General features: G+C 36.6%; 1 protein-coding gene across 1 annotated transcript in view; it reads left to right on the top strand.

Moving 5' to 3' along the window:
- Positions 1-932: 932 nt before the first annotated feature.
- The window catches only part of ECE2 (endothelin converting enzyme 2), a 282,303-nt gene continuing 261,719 nt past the window's right edge, over positions 933-21,516 (top strand). Inside the window, exons 1-2 of the mRNA XM_053710343.1 lie at positions 933-1,106; positions 21,411-21,497. Of these exons, the coding sequence (XP_053566318.1) occupies positions 1,074-1,106; positions 21,411-21,497 (120 nt within the window). The 5' untranslated portion in view covers positions 933-1,073. The remainder of the gene's footprint in view (positions 1,107-21,410; positions 21,498-21,516) is intronic.

The raw sequence follows: 21,516 nt of genomic DNA, 5'->3' as shown, positions 1-21,516 counted from the left end.
CAATCTGCAGAGACTTAGATACAAGGTACACACAGAGGTAAAAAGTGTATTAATATAACAGTGCTGGTTATGCAAAACTGGAGAGTGGGTAATAAAGGGATTATCTATTTTTTTTAAACAATAAAAATTCTGGAGTAGACTGTCCCTTTAAGTAATGTTGCTAATTCAATTAAATTGGAAGTTTTTTTCTTTTTCATTGTGCATACTCTGCTTCTTTAAAGTTTAATTCTAAATTCCTATCCCTTTAAAGCAAAACATTTTATATAAACAATAAGCACCTATTTAAAATATAAGTACCCTAAACTTACATATAAACAACGATCCAGAGATGTAAATAGTTATTTGATTTAAAAAAAAGAGAGAACATGAGGCAGAGCAAAGTGTTGAAAATAGGGAGAGAAGAACCATGGAATATCATGTAAAAGTAGGGGCAGATTAAAACGCATTAGCAGTCCATATTTGACCCTATAGTCTTAATTCAAGCAGGTCTGTTATGGCAGGTCAGTCTTTATTGGCATAGAATTGGGCGTCGGTTTATGAGTTATGGCAAGTCAGTGTGTAGCAGCATATTAGTGTTAACAGCACAGTATAGTAGAGGAAAGCAAGCAGCTGTATATGTGCAGCGCAGTGTGCATCAGCTGAGAACAATGTATATTTGTTCCACCTCCCAGAAATACTAGGTGGTTGAGTCAGCTACAATATATCTCCATGTTATTGTTTATCTGCATCTTACCTCTCCCTCTTAGTATTATCTATGCCCTGTGTTTTTCTTCTCTACCCTCCCTCCCTTTAACATTTGATGCTCTCCTGTCCTTCCTGTTGAAGGATACAATAGGGTTTTGTCATGGTAACCAGTACGTTTTCTGCTAGAAGCCCCAGCTTCGCTCCCCCCTCCCTCTCCCTGCTTCTCCCTCCCCCTCTGTCAGGCCTTATCTCTCTGCAGTTTGCCAGGGCTGGCTGGGATCTCTGGGGTGATTCTGGGATGGGCAGTGGACATTGGGTCCCTGAGTTCCTACACATGGCTTTGGATTTCCTGCCTCGGTTCCAATAGATGCTGATCCATCATTATCAGGATGAACGTTGCACTTCAGAATCTGAGCAACAGCGTGAGTGTCACTGAGCTCCAGCACCGATACATTGCATGCTAATATCTAACATGCATACACTGTCATGTATAAACGCTGAGAGGAGTATTATATATGAATATTCATACACTAATACGTGTTGTGATAAACTGATACACGTACACACTGAGCTATTGATAAACATTGATGTGTTAAAACTGATTCTGAATTACAGTATATAGATGTCACATAACGCTAAATATACCATGCCAAAATATATATTTAGACACTAAAGCATCTGATATTCGTTGACATATATTGACTCCAGCATAAATGTCATATGCAGTACTATGTATTGATTTATACACTGCTGTTTACCTTCATGCCAGTATTATCCGACCCACAGTATGACCATCCACTTTTTTTATTTTTACTCTGACCCCAGTTTCTTATCCTATAATATTCCTTTACTTCCCTCTTCTGCATCTTTTTTTAGTACCATAATAATAGTATACAAGTATATATGTCTGTGCTTGGGGGTATATATAAGTATCACTTATCTTGCAAAATGATTTCTCATTTGAAATTTGTTTAGACAGAAGTAGGTGTTTTTGCTTTAATGATGAAATTCAAAAGCATATTTACTGATCTATGGAAACAAATGGACATGGAGAATGTATATATTGTACATTTTAAAAATATACAGGCATATGCTGAGCTGGATTTATTAAAGAAATATGGAAATTATTCATTCTGTTTAATGCATCACTTATATTCTGTTCTCTAAAACTTAAAACTGTCATTACAAATTTGTATATTTATTTTTGTATATTTAGCTTTTAAACTTCCTTATGAATTCAACTTATGGTCACTCCCTTCCCTGGAAGTAGAAACGATACAATTAATTAATCTGTGTCTCCAAACCCAGTATACTCTCTGTGAGAATACTCTGTGTTGCTCAATATCAGAGTAGCTGATAGCATATAGGAGATACTGTGTACATGCACAATAAAGCTTCGGTTTCCCCTAATATCAAATAGCTGCTGGGAAATAGCGCCAAACGTTTAATGGCTTTGGTGAAACCATATCAGATATGTGCCTTGGAGCCTTTTTTTTTCTTTAAAAAATAAAAACACACACAAACAGATATGTCTGACCAGATACTGTTGTTTTAAATGTCATTTTTTCAAAACGTGAGCAAATTTTAAAAGCAGTTTTACATTAAAGTGAATGATAAACACTTCCATGTCAGTGGTCCTGATGATCAAATTCACCATCATGGAGAGAAATTATGCAACATCTTTAGGGTTCTTCAGTGGTAGACCTAGTTACCAGAGGGCCCTGGTGCAATTTTGAGGATAGAGAAAATAGATAGACAGACAAAACTGCACTAACAAATTGCACCCCTGCATTAGGATTGTACACATTCTGCACACTCCTATGTATAAACTGGCTGCTATGGGCCCCGGGGCCACCGCACCTGCTGTACTAATAGTATTTCCACTGATGGGGTTCTTTTTTGAGCATTACATTGTAATGTAGTTGTCTCTCCTTAAAACCCAGAATCCTGTATAGTGTTATAGCTCTCAAAGTAAAATGTAACTTTCTAAAACTGGTTACAGAGCCTCATAATACTGTCAAGATGTATAAGGTCATTTTGCCAGAGTGGGGGCTTTATATCATCAGGCTCTATATACATTGCTTCTCTTTAGAGACTAATAGGGCTGTCTGAAAAGGAACCGTAAGTTTTAACACAGTAGCACCTGACACTGCTAAAAACTGTTACATTGCTGTTGATATTAAAGGTACATGAAACCCAATTTTTATTTTTCATGATTTAAAAAGAGCATGCCATGTTAATTAACTTTCCAGTTTACTTTTATTATCTAATTTGCTTCATTTTCTTGACATCCTTTGTTGAAAAGCATCTCTAAGTAGGCTGAGGAGCTGCTGATTGGTGGCTGCACATGGATACCTCGTGTTATTGGCTCGCCCATGTGTATTGCTATTTCTTCAACAAAGTATACCTAACTGAAGTAAATTAGATAACATAATTAAATAATAATGTTGTTTAAAATTGTATTCTCTATCTGAATCATGAAAGAAAAAATGTGGGTTTCTTGTCCCTTTAATGCAAGAAATTTATACATATAGAATGCATTATATGACAGTCCAGCCCAGCAGTGGGGCGGTCAAGAGGAGCAAACGCCCCCCTGGAATTTTGCTCTTTATATCCAGTGCTGTTTAGTGCCATTGGTTTAATTTTGTTGGGTGCATTTTACCCCCTTGAAACTTCCTGAGGATGCCCATGGTTATGTAGTTCCATATAATATTTTTTATCAATTTGACATGAAAGCTATTCAGTCTGGAAGCACCACATTTGCCATAGTCCTGTAAGCACAATAAGAAGTATACATACATTTCAAGGGTATTTAGAAGATGCTAGGGAGGGTTGGACAATCAGTTGGCACTGGATACCAAGAGAACAAAGCAAATTAGATAATAGAAGTAAATTGGAAAGCTGTTTATAATTCCATGCTCTAAAGTCTTTGCTGCTTCTATCTGTACTAGAGTACAGGTGAAATAATCAGCTGATCGGTAACCATGGTTACTAACTTGCTCTCTCCCATCAACTGATTAGTTCACCTGTTCAGATGTCATGAAAATCTGGCCCGTTGGAGTAATCTGAGATCTGGAGTTGAGAAACACTGTTCCAGACTACCATGTACATCTTTATTAGTCACATACATATTAAAATAAATAAAAATAACCTATGTGTTGCCTTACAAGCTAGTAGAATGATTAATCCATTTTCAGCAGAATAGCGATGAACACCTTTTTTTTTTTACCTATAAGTCTGTTAATTCTTAGACTAGATTCATTCTTATTTCCATAATTATTTTCTAAAAGGAAGTAAATGTGTGAAATTTTGTCTATGTGATTTGGTTGGGTTTTTAAAATGACTTTTGATAAACTTCCATATGGAAGATTTTTTTTTTCCAAATTAAAATGACATATTGACTAAACACTGATTAAAAACTGATTAGAAAAATAATGAAAGTAACTAGTAAATCTACTTAGGTATACATATTGGGTTAGTTTCTTTATATTATATCTATTAAAGATCTGCAAGTAGGACTGATATATTATTCATGGCTAACAATATTAAATTATGCAAGATAATTAAATCAGAACAGGATATTCCTGCAGTGGGAGAATATACTAGAATAATGGGCATGTAAATGACAGTTGAGGCTTAACAAAGATAGATATTAAATTAAGTATTTGTGAAAAAAACAAAATGCTAATAATAATAAAGTTAAAAGTTAAGTCAGAATACTGGATAGAAAAAAGACCTTAAAAGAATGGTTAACCACTTAAACTACAAGCTATATAATTAGAAGAAAAAAGATTCTCATACAAGATTTCTACAATTTATGAATTCTTCATTCGATTATGAACTTTTGATTGAATCCTATCTCCCAAATTCTTCAAAAATATTAACAACATTTTTATATTTTATATATATTTATAGTGGAATGGGTTGATACCAACAACAAAAAATCAAATGTGTGAAAATGTTAAAGGGACACTGAACCCAATTTTTTTCTTTTGTGATTCAGATAGAGCATGAAATTTTAAGCAACTTTCTAATTTACTCCTATTATCAACTTTTCTTCATTCTCTTGGTATCTTTATTTGAAATGCAAGAATGTAAGTTTAGATGCCGGCCTAAGTTTGGTGAACAACCTGGGTTGTTCTTGCTAATTGGTGGATAAATTCATCCACCAATAAAAAAGTGCTGTCCAGAGTTCTGAATAAAAAAAAAGCTCAGATGCCTTCTTTTTCAAATAAAGATAGCAAGAGAACGAAGAAAAATTGATAATAGGAGTAAATTAGAAAGTTGCTTAAAATTGCATGCTCTATATGAATCACAAAAGAAAAAAATTGGGTTCAGTGTCCCTTTAAAGGGACAGTTTACTCAAAAATGTTCTCCCTTTTAATTTGTTCCCAATGATCCACTTTACCTGCTGGAGTGTATTAAATTATTTACAAGTAGCTCCTTTACCCTTATATTGGCATTTGAAATTGTTGATTTAGCATGTGGTATCCCCACCTATTCTGAAAGTTTGTGGCCGTGCGTACCAGCTATAGATAAGCTTTGTAAACACAGCCAGCAGAAGAAATTACACTCCCAGTCGGCATAGCAGAGATAAGGTAATACAATGTTGATTTTTCATTGTTCTCTCAAAGTACTGGTGATTGTTTTAAGGACAGATATAAGATAAAGAAGCAGGTATATGTGCACAATGTGATACAGTAATGAGATCTGATTATACCTACAAGCTCAACCCATTTTATTAGGTTGTGGCTTCAAATCACAAAATCAGAGCTTTAATATACACAAATAAGCCTTAAAAAGTTAATTTTCATACATTTTTTACTCTGCAGTTGGTAAAAAAGCAATTGTAAACACATTAAGGGAAAAACTATTTTACAGTATACTGTCCCTTTAAGGAATGTCAAGAGGGCAACATAGGTGAAGAGGAAGTGGCAATATGATAAGGAAGATAAGACAGAGTGCTAGTGTAAGAAACATGGAAGAGATAAATAAGGAAAAGAGGGAAAGCACATGAGAGAGAGAGAGTAGGGTGGAGAGAAAGAATGGAGGAAAATAATAAATGTTTATAAATTATATCATATGGCAATTTTACCATTCCTATCACTTAATTTCTTTTACTGAAATCCCATGTGACCATATGCTCTTTGCAGAAGGAAGATATTGACTATACCAGATTTTTTTTTCTTTTTACTTTTGTGTATAATGCAACCTGTTTGCCATTTAGGCCTAATGTCTATTGCTGCTGTAAGCTGTATAAACAGGTGGTAACAAGTATCAGCATTAAGGTCTAAAGAGATTTATTTTTACCACCAGTTTGCAATATAAACTAGGCCTTAGTCTATAATGTGTAGCACTTATTCTGCTCTGAGTTTCACAGGATAGGGTCTGGGATTTTTCAGAAACTAGGTAAGCATTTCTAACTGTTCACTTTAACATCACTGTTTTTTCTATACAAAAATGGGTAATATTTATGGAAGGGAAATCATGTAATGAAAGACTTAGGCCCAGTTCCCATTTTGTTGTAAACTGAAGGTAACAACGAGTATCTCCATTAAAGTCTTAAGAGATGTTTCATGTTGTCCCCAGTTTAAACAGTTTGCAACAACATTGGAAACTAGACCATAGTATTTTGTAGCTGGGACATAAAACTAAAAAAAAAAAAAAATCTTGATTCAGATAGTGCTTCCAATTTTCTTCTATTATCAATTTTTCTTCATTTTCTTGTTATCCTTTGTTGAAAAGTAGGACGGAAGTTTAGGAGGGTGCACGTTTCTGCAGCTGCTTTGCAACAATTTTATACATTAGCAAAAGCACTAGATGGCAGCCGGCCATGTATTGCTCCTGTCATGTGCACATAACCTATCTAGATATCTCTTCAAGAAAGAATAACAAGAGAATGAAGCAAGTTTGATAATAGAAGTACATTGGAAAGTTTTTTTTTTAAATTGTATATCATGAAGAAAAATGAGGTATTTCATGTCCCTTTAAAAATTTCTTGTTAGACAGATTCATGGTGGGCATAATTTCTTTTAAATTCACATTAGAAAAGGCTCACAGAATTGCAACAATGGAGGGTTTACATTATGAGGACGCTAGCCAAATCAGGGTTTCTTTTTTCAAGGAAGAGGCGTGGGAGGAAACAATATAATAATGAATCCAAGGTTAATACAGGAACATCCCAAGAATAAATGGTAACCCCTTGAGGTTGAAAGGAAATTTTATTTTAGCTTTCTTGTTATGGCAGTTTGTGATAGCAGATTTCAAAAGATGAGTTGAATAAAGTTTAATATAAACAAAAATGGCTGTGAGCTCAATATAGGATCTGCAATTATAACATAAAACTAAGTGAAAGAGAGAAAAACAATGTTCCAAAGGGTGCAATATTTTTTTCCTTGAAAAATGTCATAAAAAGGTGTTTTACAAACATACTTTGGTTTTCTTTTACTAGCAGTGCCCACTGTTTTTGTTCCAGAGAGCCACAAAGAGGTCAGAATGTCACAATATCTATAACTGAGGCCTGCTATGTTGAGTTCTGCCACTTTTGTCTAAGCAGAGTGATTAAAACAAAAATCCTGAAATTAAAGGTTATAAATCTGACCGAAAATATACCTTAGGAATGAGAAACTTACATTTTTAAAGTAAAAGTGACAGATTTATAACATAGCTATTTTGCAAGATCTATGGTATTCTATTATCTGCTTGTGCAATATTGATAAATTAATGACAAAGGGGGCGTGTCTCTGGGCAGCACCTTGAATGGTATGAGCATTGGTTGCTGTGTTTGGAATGTCAAGAACTTGCCAATTATCTGCAGTTTGTGAAGCCATCAAGAGTTCTGGAACCTATAGATTGTGCTGAGTCTTCAGCTGTCAGATTGTGCTTATTCCTACACCAAATAACCGATCCGGAGTATTGAGGCCTACGGCAACCCTCACAAGGAGAGGCCTGTAACAGTAAGCTTTAGAAGTAGCAGCTTATACGCTGTATTTACTTGTGCTATACATCTACCTCAGAAATCATGGTACTAACTGAGAAAGAATTTAGGAAGCAAGTTTGTGTGTTACTAGTGGAGCACATTACCAGCTTGAGCTTGTAATTTGACGGTGCTTTGACGTTGGCCCTCTTCCTTCTGATAACAGAAATCGCGACCTGACATATAATATATACAGAGGTTGCAATTACCTTTTGACAATGATATGTTTGCATCAGAGATGTTGAAGAAGCAGGCCACGGTATTGCTTGTCTCCAGCTTGAAAAAACTCCAGCAGCAATTTGTCGTTTGCAGAAATTTGAGTCTATGAGTAGTGCAGCTGACAGTCCTATGTCTGTTGGTTTTGCCGCATTTGAGAGCCTTGGAAGTTTTCAGGAGATGGAACACTCTACAGATGGAGACGTCTTATCTCCCCTAGAGCATATCATCAATGTTCCTTTTCAGACCAGGATCCCAATTTTTACAGGAGCCGGTTCCCCATGCCCACACTGGTTGTTACTCCTGGAGGATGAAAAGTGTGCTATCCCAAGTGATATATACTCACTTACCCAGGCAGCTCCAAGTTTCCCATCCATCTGGAGGATTTGAACATTCTAGTGTCTCCACCTTGTTCCTTATTGTAGGGTCCCCCTCTTCTTAAAGGGATATGAAACCCAATTTTTTTTTCTTTCATGATTCAGATTATACATTTTTAAACAACTTCTTTCCATTTTACTTCTGTTATAAATTTTGCTTCATTCTCTTGGTATCTTTTATTAAATAAACAGCAATGCACTCCTGGAAGCTAGCTGAACACATTTGTAAGCCAATGAAAATGGGCATACAAGTTTAGCCACTAATCTGCAGCTAGGTCCAAGCTTCTGAGCCTATATAGGTATGCTTTTCAACAAAGGATACCAAGAGGAAGCAAATTAGATAATAGAAGTAAATTGGAAAGTTGTTTAAAATTGTATGTTCTATCTCAGGGGTCATCAATTGTGGACCTCCAGAGGTTTTGGAAATACATTTCCCATTATGCTTAAGACAGCATTTTAGCTGGCTGAGTATCATTGAAACTGTAGTCCCAAAACCTCTGGAGGTCCATAATTGATGACCCCTGCTCTCTCTGAATTATGAAAGAAAACTTTTGGTTTTCATGTCCCTTTAACAGGAAATTCAGGTATTCAGGATTTCTATGCCTCCGTGGACCTGAGACTGATTAATTATGAGAGCATACTTGCAGTTTTTCTAGCTTGCAACATTAGAAGGGGAATTGGCTGAACATCAAATTTACATTAGGAATTACTCCTAAATGTCTGGGAGTTAATTGATATGGTTTACTTCAGTAATGTTGCTATGATCAACGCTTTTCACTATGAAGGCTACAAGCTGGATAATATATCGAAGGCAGTAAACTTTATATTGTTTAACAGTTAACTAAGGCTGCTCTTTGTTATATCACATTGTAATATAGTATATATATCTTTGTTACAGTATTTTGCAACCTAGCACCAATGCCTATAGGTGTCTTTCTCATAGCAGAAAGCCTAGTGGTTCACTCTTGTTATTTCTCATATTTAAATATTCTATTCGCTTTGCATGATGAGTACTGTTTGTATTAATGCAATTTGATTGAACACATGGCTTTATGTTATAGTCAGGGCCGTCTTTAATATTGATTGGACCCTGGGCAAAAATTTTCTTGGCCCCCCACCCCATGCAATTTTGATCTCCACCCCAACATCCCAAAAAACAACTAAATCAATTTTTTTTTATTATTATTAGCCCAGCAGTGGATCATCCACTGCTGGGCTAATCATTTAAAAAAAAAAAAAATGCAATATGTGAAACTGGACCTAAGCAGTACTAATAAGTAAATAAATATATAAATTCCTCCACTGTGGATTCATTTAATATTCTTTTGAATGTGATTCTGGTGTGAGGTTAGCTGGTTAAAGAGATTTAGGGCAGCCAACAGGAGCAAAGCAAAGTAAAGGAGGAAGCATGGAGGTGCAGACAAATATAAGTTTACTGACTGGAACAGCAGAACTACTATGGGAAGCTGTAAAATCTGAGATAGAGAGAAAATAAAAACTATAAAAATAAACCTTACATTAATGTGTGAAGTATCAGCATGACGCTATACATCAGCCACACCAGCACATGTTGCTTCTTTGCTAGGAACAAGTTCCCTCTCACCCTGAACTAGACAATGCTGCATGGGGAGGGGCGTGTGTGCACTCACTTATTCTTCCCACTGACACCTTTCTACAAAGCACTATTCTCCTAACAAACTTCAGTTAGTTGATCTTAGGGCCACAGCAGAAAGAGCAGGGCTAAGGGGACCAGTAGACTGGATGCTGTCTGTCCAAGGCTGCATGGATACAGTGTGAGATGAGTCACACAGCCTCAAGACTGAAGAGAGCAGTGTATGCAGCTGCACAGATGGTCAAATCCTCATGTGCCTGCCGCTCCAGCTTTCTGCTGCATGCGCCTACAGTCAGCCCTACCCAGAAACAATCCCCACCACCAGAGCAGTTACCTGGTAACAGTGGTAACCCCAATAGGACCTTTTCTGATGCAGTGGGAAATGGCTGGATGCCGAGTTAGGGCTTTGCATTCAGTGCTGCACAGTGCACATCTAAAACAGCACATAGCACTAGCTTGGCATGTCACATGACACCGGCACGGTCTGGCACAGTTTTTTAAAAAAAATATAAGCAGAGTACTTTTGACTGTGACAGTATTAGGACTGAATGTGTGTGTTCCCCATGTCACATCAGCAGTCTGGTATGAACAATAAAAAAAAAAAAATTTTTTTTTTTTTTTAGGACTCTTGGGCCCCTCAACAGAGACTGGGCCCAGGGCAGCTGCCCCTTTTGCCCTGTGTTAAAGACGGTCCTGGTTATAGTCCCCTTATAGTGCTAAGACAGATGTTAGTGTTGAAATTAATACTTTGCCCTATAACTAGGATTTTGGATACAAAGGTTGCCCTTTATGCCCTTATTTTCCTGAAATTCCATATTCAACATTAGGGGAAATCATTTTGTTATATATATTATTATCCTATATGGGGATTCCTAAATATTATTTTATTTGAAAAATGAGCTTTGGTTTGTAATTTAGATCATTTCCGGCAAGCAGTACTGCTATTAGATTAGCTGAGTGCAGTCATTATTTTTGTTGACCAATTTTGCCCTGTTAATTTCCACTAATGTATATGTTTGTATGTATATGTATTTGAATTTTTACTTATTGCATGTATGTTTGAATAATGGGTACTGTTTGACTTAAAGGGACATTCCAGGCAAAATTGGAATCCATATGGATGCCTTTTAGTTTTGAATAGAAGCATTTTTGTAATATATGTTTTAGCAAAAAAAAGTTCTAATAAAAAGTATAGCTGTTTCAAAAGTGTATTTAAGTATGCATCGAGCAGCAGCATTTATTTTATTTTTTTATTTATTTAGTTTTCAAATTCTTTTTATTGCGAAACACAGGCATATAACACAAATCTTGAGTAGGCAAGTTAAGATGTTCAAAGATATTCCATATATAGAAACACAATACTCATTTACAAGAGAATAGAGTTATGTAACAAAATTTGAACTCCTAAGGTAATTTGTACTTTAAGAACAATATCTGTTCCAAGGAAATAACCATCCTAATTGAAAGCAATAAATGACTCAAAATAAAATGTAATTACATTAGCTACATCCTTATTGTAAATTATCTGTAAGTGCTAGATAAGTTCAGTAGGAAACATCATCTGCATTTCTCAGCATTTTCAATATAACTAATAAACTAAATTAAACAAATCAAAACAAAACTTAAATAACAATTTCAAAGTGTTTTTTTTTTCCAGGTATTGCTGCAAATATTGAGAAAGCATAAAGTCAATGTGCAAGGCTCCCAGTTATAGTGTATGAAAAGTTAAAAGGGACAGTCTAGTCAAAATTAAACTTTCATGATTCAGATAGGGCATGCAATTTTAAACAAACTTTCCAATATACTTTTATGGTTACGGTGCAGACTTCATTCTTGGGGATCCCATAGGAATTCTGAACCCCTGTGGCGTCACACTCAAACGATTTTTACTAATGAAAGAGGAGCAGCGACGTAAGGGATACAGGTATTTGTGCTGACAGGTGGTGTTGGAGGACGCTCTAACGGCGGTCCGCCTGTTGATACATTTAATGTGCTCCTCCTTTCCCGTGAGTGTGTTTTGACTTGCCTTAAAGGGACAGTCAACACCAGAATGTTTGTTGTTTTAAAAGATAGATAATGCCTTAATAACCCATTACCCAGTTTTGCATAACCAACACAGTTATAATAATACATGTTTTTCCTCTGTGATTACCTTTTATCTATGCCTATGGAGACTGCCCCCTTATTTCAGTTCTTTTGACAGACTTGCATTTTAGCCAATCAGTGCTCACTCCTCGGTAAATTCACATGCATGAGCTCAATGTTATCTATATGAAACACATGAACTAACGCCCTCTAGTGGTAAAAAACTGTCAACTGCAGAGGCGGCCTTCAAGGTTTAAGAAATTAGCATATGAACCTCCTAGGTTTAGCTTTCAAATAAGAATACCAAGAGAACAAAGCAAAATTGGTGATAAATGTAAATTGGAAAGTTGTTTAAAATTACATGCCATATTTGAATCATGAAAGTTTTTTTGGACTTTACTGTCCCTTTAAGTGAGGGGTAGAAGCTCCATATTGTCTTTGGACAATATTACGCTAATTTTTGCCTACTCTCCTGCACTTTACATTGCAATTACGCTAATATTTGCCCACTGTCTTTTTAAACAATTGCTTGCAGACAAACTTTTAAACAGACTGAGCACAGTGGTGCACCACAGTAATTTCTATATATAACGGGTTTTTATCTTCTAGTCCTGTTATGAGGGGGAACCAGAATTCATTTTACTGTTATTTTCTTATTGTAGATTAAAGGTGTGATTTTGCAGAATAATGTCTCGGTTTATTCCTTCTCCTTTTTGTTATATTACCGGTATGTGTGTTTTATCCTAGACGTTTAGGGTTTCCGTATTTGGCATCTCTATTTCCTTTGTTAAAGGGACACTCAGGTTAAATTACATTTTCATGATTCAGATACAGCATGTAATTTTAAACAACTTTCTAATTTACTTCCAGTAAAAAAAATGTGCACAGTCTTTAATATTTACAATTTTTGAGTCACCAGATCCTACTGAGCATGTGCAAGAATTCACAGACTATACGTATATGCATTTGTGATTGGCTGATTGCTATCACATGGTACAAGGGGAGTGGAAATATACATAACTTTGAAATTTGTTATAAACAAATCTACTACTCATTTGAAGTTCAGACTAAGTGCTATTGCATTGTCTTGTTATCTTGCATTTGTTGATTATGCAAATCTAATGTGTTGACTGGTCCTTTAATTTTTTCAATAACATAAATCCCCCTCTACCATACAAGTAACCCACCAACCCACAAAATAACAAAATCTTACTATAACTGGCTACTGGCTTCGGGGGCACATCTTTGTGGTGGTGGACTTTGGCGCCTCTTCTGCTGCGTCTGCTCCACAATCTTCTTCAATGCCAATGCCCTCTTCATCCTTGCTACCTTCTGAGAGTATGGGGGGACCCTTCAAATCCAGTCCCCCATTCTTTCCAAAAGGTAGTGCCCCCCAAACAAGTGGTATCCCTAGGTGCCTCATGAAATAGCCGACAACATACTAAAATGGCGACTTGATCCCCTGCAAGCTGCTCGATCAGCACCCCTTTTAAGAAGTAGCAAAGCAGGGCTCCGGTGCTGAGTCCCAGGAAGTGGTATTGAGGTCTTAGCTAGGCGTTCCTGGGGTGTGTAGGTTAGGCGGGACGTAGGTGTAGGTGGTCAGGGGGAGTTAGCTGGGTGTGCTAGTGGGAGAAGTGGCGGCTGGTGAATTATGAAGATGGAGGTGCACTTGGCCCCGCCCCTGACCTCACCCCATTGAAATAAAGCCCCAACCCTCAGATTGCTCTCCAATATATATAAATACACACACATATATATATATATATATATATATATATATATATACATACAGTATATACACACACTAGTCCCACTTTTATTTAAAAAAATAAAAATAAAGGGAACTTGTCATACATATTTCTAGTGAATATATATATATATATTTTATTCTGTATCTCTGTGTATAATTAATTCTGTTTCTCTCTGCCAAGCTGCGCGTTGTGTGTGTGTGTGTTGGGCTCCATAAAAAGAGGTATTTTTTCTAAAGCAGACAGGCAAATCATGCTTTATTAGCTCAATAGTTCACTCAGAAAATAAATCAGTGATTTATTTTCTGAGTGAACTATTGAGCTAATAAAGCCTGATTTGCCTGTCTGCTTTAGAAAAAATACCTCTTTTTATGGAGCCCACGAGTCACAACTGCAAGCTGGCTGCAGAAAGAGGAGTCCCGTTGCTGCTAATTCTATATTTTCCTTGCTTGCTGTGATCATGGATCAATCATCCATGATCACAGCAAGCAAGGAAAATATAGAATTGGCAGCAACGGGACTCCTCTTTCTGGATGGTGTCATGGTAGAGATAGAGCCTATAACGACACAGTGTAAGTAAGGTATTACCTTCTCAATGCTGCCTGTAACACCACCGTCCCCGGGTCATGCAGCTCTTATGCAGTGGGACTCTAGATACTCCTGCAGGCTGCAGCATGGGCTTACTATCCCCAGATCACCCATTGGATGTGCTTCCTGTTCCTGTCTGGCTTGTGTCTGGCTTGTGCAGTCAATCATCACAGCCAGCAAAAAAAAAGAAGAAAACTTGAAAAAAGTGCTCCCCCTGCTGGCCGCCCATACAAATAGCCCAACCCGCACACTAAACATTGTGCGATTAAGAAAGGTATAGGCTGAGTTATGGGCGGCGCTGCAGGCACATAGGAAAAATATACGAATGGATATGGCAGGCTATACTTCTCTACCGCACGTGCGGTAGAGAAATATAGAGGTATATAAAAGGTTTTTTTTTTTTAATAAAAATTGACAGTATAGACTAGAAAATGTTTGGCTGAATAAATATAATTTATCCAATAGGAGAAATTATATTTATTTAGCCAAAAAAAAGTATTTTCTTTCTTTTTTTTCCCTTTTCTTTGGGCGTTCACGTGCGGGAGTGCTCAAATGGAGGAGCCTCCACTGATTGGGAGTAGTCTGTCCTTTTGATTTGGACACATCTAAACCACATTGATATGTTCGAATCAGCCAAATGTAGGCTGCATGGAGGGTAGTGTCTATGTTTGTCTCGCCAGCTATCAGCTGTCAATACTACATTGCCTGAGCTAGTTAGAGTAGGTGTAGTAAAACTTAGATCACCACAGCAATATTTGAAATGTGAGATGAGGAAGAAAAAACGCTTGGTCTCATAGTGGATCAAAAAGGTTTATTGAAATGTGCCTACACGGAAACTAATTTTAGTTTTAGTAAGCGCACTGCACTGTCTATGCTGTATTGGCCCACTTCAAATAGGGCCCCCTCTGCCGCTGCAAAATGCAGATGAGCGGCATTGCTCAACATGCCCCTTTTCTTAGAATATCTCAACAGGCTGTCGGACTGCGAGGCCAGTGAAGCAGTTTCCTGACGGTCTGTTTATGCTTTGAATATCGAGGCCAGGAATTTGAAACTGTAATTTTTATAAAATTTTATTAAAGGGACATTATAATTTTTTTTATGCATGCATCAGAAATTAACAACTGCATTATAAAATATCTGCATACAAAAAAATGTCTCAAAATCATTTACCCTTTTATTTTGTTAAAAATATTGCATTGTTTTGCAGCTCTGGACTACACCCCATAAAAATCATTTGAGTATGTTTATCTTAAAGGGACAGTCTACACCAGAAGTTTTATTGTTTTAAAAGATAGATAATCCCCTTTATTACCCATTCTCCAGTTTTGCATAACCAACACAGTTATATTATTATACTTTTTACCTCTGTGATTACCTTGTATATAAGCATCTTCTGACAGCCCCTGATCACATGACTTTAAGTTATTATCTATTGACTTGCATTTTAGCCAATTAATGCAGTGTCTGCCACAAGCCACAGGCGTGATCACAATGTTATCTATATGGCTCACATGAACTAGCACTCCCCTGTTGTGAAAAACTAATAAAAAAGCATGTGATAAGAGTCTGACTGTAATGGCTTAGAAACAGGCAGAAATTTAGAGGTTTAAATGTTATAAAGTATATTAATATAACAAAGTTGGTTGTGCAAAGCTGGGGGATGGGTAGTAAAGGCGTTATCTATATTTTTAAACAATAACAATTTTAGTGTTGACTGTCCTTTTAAAGCCTTTGCTGTGGCCCATTAAACTATATAAATGAACACCTGTAAATATCAAGCTATCATTGTTCAGCTTGTACAAGGGTTAGGGTTCTTAATTCCATATAATGCACTCCAGCTTCACATGGAGCAATGGATGAGTGGAAAACTACAGTTTTCAAATTTAAATTACAATAAAACAAACAGGCAAAAAAAATAATGAAAGCACTCTGGAAAATCTTTACTATGCATAATGAAATAATTTAATTTATTTTTATTTTGTGAGGTAATTATCTTTTGAGTTTACTGATCATTTAAATGGACAGGATAACATTTTTCTCTGCTCTTTTAAAAAGATAATATTTCAAGATTGTATTATGGTGCTTTTTTTTTAAAACTGCATATTCCTTTTCTGACTAAAAGTTTTGTTTTTTTCAATTGGAGCGCTCACTGTCAGCCAGTGAGCAAAAGAGTCACAGGACTCAGATGTACACAAACATGCTCTTCTTAATAGTTTCACTTTAAACAGCTATTACTTTTTTTCATGCAAAAAGATAAAAAAAAATAAAATGTGTTAAACTGCTGCTCTTTCACACACAAAAAATAATATTTGAGTAATATGTCCCTTTAACGTGCTGTGACTTGGAAAATAAACTGTCCGCAACTGATAGTAATTTAAAGGTAAGGGTGTATTAAAATGCATCCTTTTGAAAGGAAACTAAACCGAGTAGTCATGTTACAAATATATACATTATTCTGTGTAACCTATGTGTCATTCCTTTGAATTCTGCACTGTCAGGATCTTCCTGAGGACCATGTTAGGGAATTGTGTACATCAGTTTATCTATAATGAGGTGCAGAGTACAGATTACATCTGTCACTTACACAGAGGCCAGACACCTCAGACTTGTGATAATGTTCATGATGTACCACAAAGACCTACAACGGGAAGGTAAATGGACAAAATAAAAGGTGGATGAATTGAAGATTAGGAGAAAAGGAGGAATATGTGTATGCTTGGAATTCCAAAATCCAAACTTATTCTGAAATCCAAACTTTTTATTTATTTATGTAAAAAAATAATTAAAAAAAAAAAAAAAAATCAAACATTACTATATTTCCCTGCCTGTAAGTCACAATCTTCTCTGCCTGTGTCTTCAGTTTGGTTTTTATGTGCTTAAAATGCAAATAATAGTCTATATTTATTTAAAACAACAAATATTACCTTTCTGGTTACAGTACTGTACTATCTTTCAGAGGGTACTATGTATACAAAAGTATTACAAATGATATAAAATTGCATGTATAAGCTGAATTATGACAAGTAAATATTGCCTAAATTACATAATATTGTTTAAACTTGATTCTATCCCCTCTCCAAACTGTTCCATTTTACAGATACAAATATTACAGTCCAAACTATTCCGAAATCCAAACCTTTTCCGGTCCCAAGCAGTTTGGATAAACGTTTTTCTACCTGTATATATAAAAACATATGTGTGTGTGTGTGTATGTATGTGTATATATATATATATATATATATATATATATATATATATATATATATATATATATATATATATATATATATATATATATAATGTGTGTGATGAAGCAAAAGGCAAGCACATTCTAGGGTTTCCCCCTGGCATATGTGTTTTAAAGTGAGAGTGCACTTCTTGTAGGAATATATATATATATATATATATATATATATATATATATATATATATATATATATATATATATATATATATATATATATATATAATTTTCAGACCCGTGTGCTTGTTGCTGGATCCCATCCAATTTACACTGAAACCATGAGGATTATGTTGGATGCTAACATTTTAAATGCTGATTTAAATGGATATACTAGTGACTAATTACAATCATTCTTATTATAAAATGATTAAACTTTTACCTGTGGGCAACATATTTTAATCCCAGTTTATTGCCATCTGCACTCACCTGGTGCCAGTCTGAGACTTGCCTAACAAGATGATTGGTATATATGTTCCATAAACGTGCTTGAATTTCATGCTTATTGCTTAGTGTACATGCATCAACTGACTCCTTGTTTCATTAGCAAATCTGCATCAAGGACATTCTGAATTTTAAGAGTAGGCTAAGCTGCAGCAATACTACTGGAAGCTAGCTGAATACCTTGGATCAGCCAATGACAGGATGCATATTTGTGCAGCCACCAATAAACAGCTAGCTCTCAGTAGTGTATTGCTAGTCCTGAACCTACCTAGGTATACTCTTCAACAAAGGATACCAAGATAATAAATCAAAGTATGTAATAGATGTAAATTGGAAGTTGCTTAAAATTGCATGCTCTAACTGAATCATGAAAGTATAAAAGACCAGTAAACACAGTATATTTGCATAATAAACAAATACATGACAAAAAGACAATGCAGTAGCACTTAGGGCCGATTTATTATTTGTCTGGCGGACATGACCTGCTGTAGCGATCATGTCCGCCAGACATCGATAAATGCAAACAGCATACTGGTGAGCTGCTTGTGCAATGCTGCCCCCTGCAGATTTGCGGTCAATCGGCCGCTAGCAGGGGGTGTCAATCAACCCGATACGATTGGGCGGATTGCTGTCCTGCGCCTCAGAGGTGGTGTACGAGTTAATGAGCAGCAGTCTTAAGACCGCTGCTTCTTAACTCCTGTTTCCAGCGAGCCTAAAGAGTCGCTCGGAAACAAGGGTATTTGGCCCCATTCGGGCCATGATAAATCGGCCCCTTAGTATGAACTTTAAATGAGCAGTAGATTTTTTTTTCTGACAATTTTAAAAGTTATGTTTATTTCCACTCCCCCTGTATCATTTGAAAGGCATCAGCCAATCACAAATGCATATACGTACCATGTGACAGCTATAAGCCAATCACACATGCTCAGTGACTCATAAATGTTAAATATAAAAAGACTGTGCACATTTTGTTAATGGAAGTAAATTGGAAAGTTGTTTAAAATTGAATGTTCTATCTGAATAATGAAAATTTAATTTTGACTGTGCCTCTAATCTTTTATTTGAGAAAATGCATTGTTTACATACAGATTCTTAATCTAAGGCTGGGGCAAAATGTACACCACCAAGATGTTAAAAATTGTCCTTTTGTCTTAAAAATGTATCAATATCAGGCTGTAAGGCTATACCCAACTGTAATATGCACAATAAAATGCACAATAGCGAAAGTGTAAAGAGGATTTTTTCTTCATCTTATTCAATTACCTAAGTACTGTGTGCATATGTGTGTGTGTATATATATAATAGTAGGGGTGTCCACATATGTTTAGCCATATTGGGGCATATTTATCAAGGTCTGGCGGACCTGATCCGACACTGCGGATCAGGTCCGCCAGACCTCGCTGAATACGGCGAGCAATACGCTCGCCGTATTCAGCATTGCACCAGCAGCTCAAAAGAGCTGCTGGTGCAACGCCGCCCCCTGCAGACTCGCGACCAATGGGCCGCCAGCAGGCGGGTGTCAGTCAACCTGATCGTACTCGATCGGGTTGTATTGTGGCGATGTGTGTCCCCCTGCTCAGAGTCTGACTCGCCAGAAACAGGGGCCATCAAGCTCCATACGGAGCTTGTTAAATAGAGCCCATAGTGTATAAGACTATGTATATAATGAGAACGTACCAAAAGGATATGCGGCTTAAATTGATATTAAGGTATTTTTTCACTAAATGCGTTAAAATATTAATCAGTTAATTAAAAGGGTCTGCATACAAAATGACTAGATTACAAGTGAGATGCAAACGGTTTTTAACTAGCGCAATCGTGTTTTGGGAGCCATTTTCATTGAGCTGATATTACAAGTGGAGCTTAATCGCAATTGCGCTAGCTCAATCGCTCCTTTGTTTCATTCCTTACTGCGATCTCAGAGCTGTGGTTCACTGTTTTCCCGAAACAGAAAAGTTGCACAAAACACTTCAAAAATACATTACAAAGTACAGTTACACTCATATTAACATAGTCCTACCATGGACTTGTAATATTATGTTGCACGCTAATGTTAGCGCTGTTCCGCAATAATTTTAGAGGTGGATATCCATTGAAAGTATAGGTTGCGCTAGAGCAATGTCAGCCGGGCTAACCTATCTCTGGTAAATGGGATTTACCATGGACTTGTAATATTACGTTGCACGCTAATGGTAGCACTGTTCAGCGATACTAATTATGGAGAACCGTGCTATCTTTAGTTCATAAGGGGGTTAAGATGGTGGATTTGCATTGATGGGGCTGCTTGCTGAGGAGGGGATGCTAAAGTTAATTTATAACACAGATGAAAGATATATTTAACAGTAAGGGATACATTTATCATGGTGCGGACAGACATATTATAGCAAATCATGTCCGCCTCACATCGATAATTGCCGACAGCATACTCTGTCGGCATTTATCATTGCAGCAGCAGTTCTTGTGAACTGCTGGTGCAATACCGCGCCCTGCAGATTTGCGGCCAATTGGCCGCTAGCAGGGGGTGTCAATCAACCCGATCGTATTTAATCGGGCTGATTGCTGTCCGCCACCTCAGAGGTGGCAGACGAATTAAGGAGTAGCGGTCTTAGGACCGCTGCTTCTTAACTTTAGCTTCAGGCGGAACTGAAGCAGAGTGGGTCGGAAGCAGCATCTGCTGCTTCATAAATCGACCCCTAAGAGTCAGTTTACAGGGGTTATATTTAAGAGTAGTGGGTCATTTTAGGGGTATATAATTAAGATGCAGGTTAATTGTTGGGGGGGTTCATATTAGGGGTAGGGGCTATTTTAAGGGGATCATTTTAGAAGGGGACTAATTTAAGGAAGGGTTAATTTTGGGGTATATTTTTACTTAAATTTATAGTAGGGAATTTATTTAGTGTTAGGTTTAATTTTTGGGAGTCATTTTAGGTAGAGGGTTTATTTTGGGGTTGGTGTAAGTTTTTAAGGGCATACTTTTATGGTAGGTCATTTTAGGGGGATATTTTTAGTGCAGGTGTTAATTTTGAAGTGATAATTTTAGAGTAGGGGTTAATTTTATGGAGATACATTGAGCTTGGTTATTCTTAGAAGGGGATGGGGTTTACTTAGACTGGGGTGGCACAATTAGGGTTAACTTGCATGGAGGAAAGGATGGGTTGCAGTTAAGATTAACCTTTGCTGGGGGTTGTGGGATCACTGTAATGCTTAACTTGTAGTGGGAAATCTATGGGGGTACAAATAAGATTAATTTGAGCCAGAAGGTCAGGGAGGGAGCATATAGGGTTAGCTTGATGATGTTGTTTTGGGGGATGGAGTTAGCAGTTTAAAACATAATTTATTCTGGTGAGTTTTATGTACAAAATAAATACACACGGGGTACATAAATAGATATCCCACAACTGTGCACAAATATTGGCTACTTTCTTTCTTTTATCCACAGATGTCTGATTACAAACGCACAACTTTCCATGATGAAGATGTTCCAGACACAACGGTGGAGGTAGCTTCATCCCCAGACACTGTAGAGGTGAGAGCACCACATTGCT

Source organism: Bombina bombina, chromosome 4, assembly GCF_027579735.1.
Source record: "Bombina bombina isolate aBomBom1 chromosome 4, aBomBom1.pri, whole genome shotgun sequence".
Taxonomy (NCBI): domain Eukaryota; kingdom Metazoa; phylum Chordata; class Amphibia; order Anura; family Bombinatoridae; genus Bombina; species Bombina bombina.
This window is presented reverse-complemented; position numbering and strand designations above follow the sequence as displayed.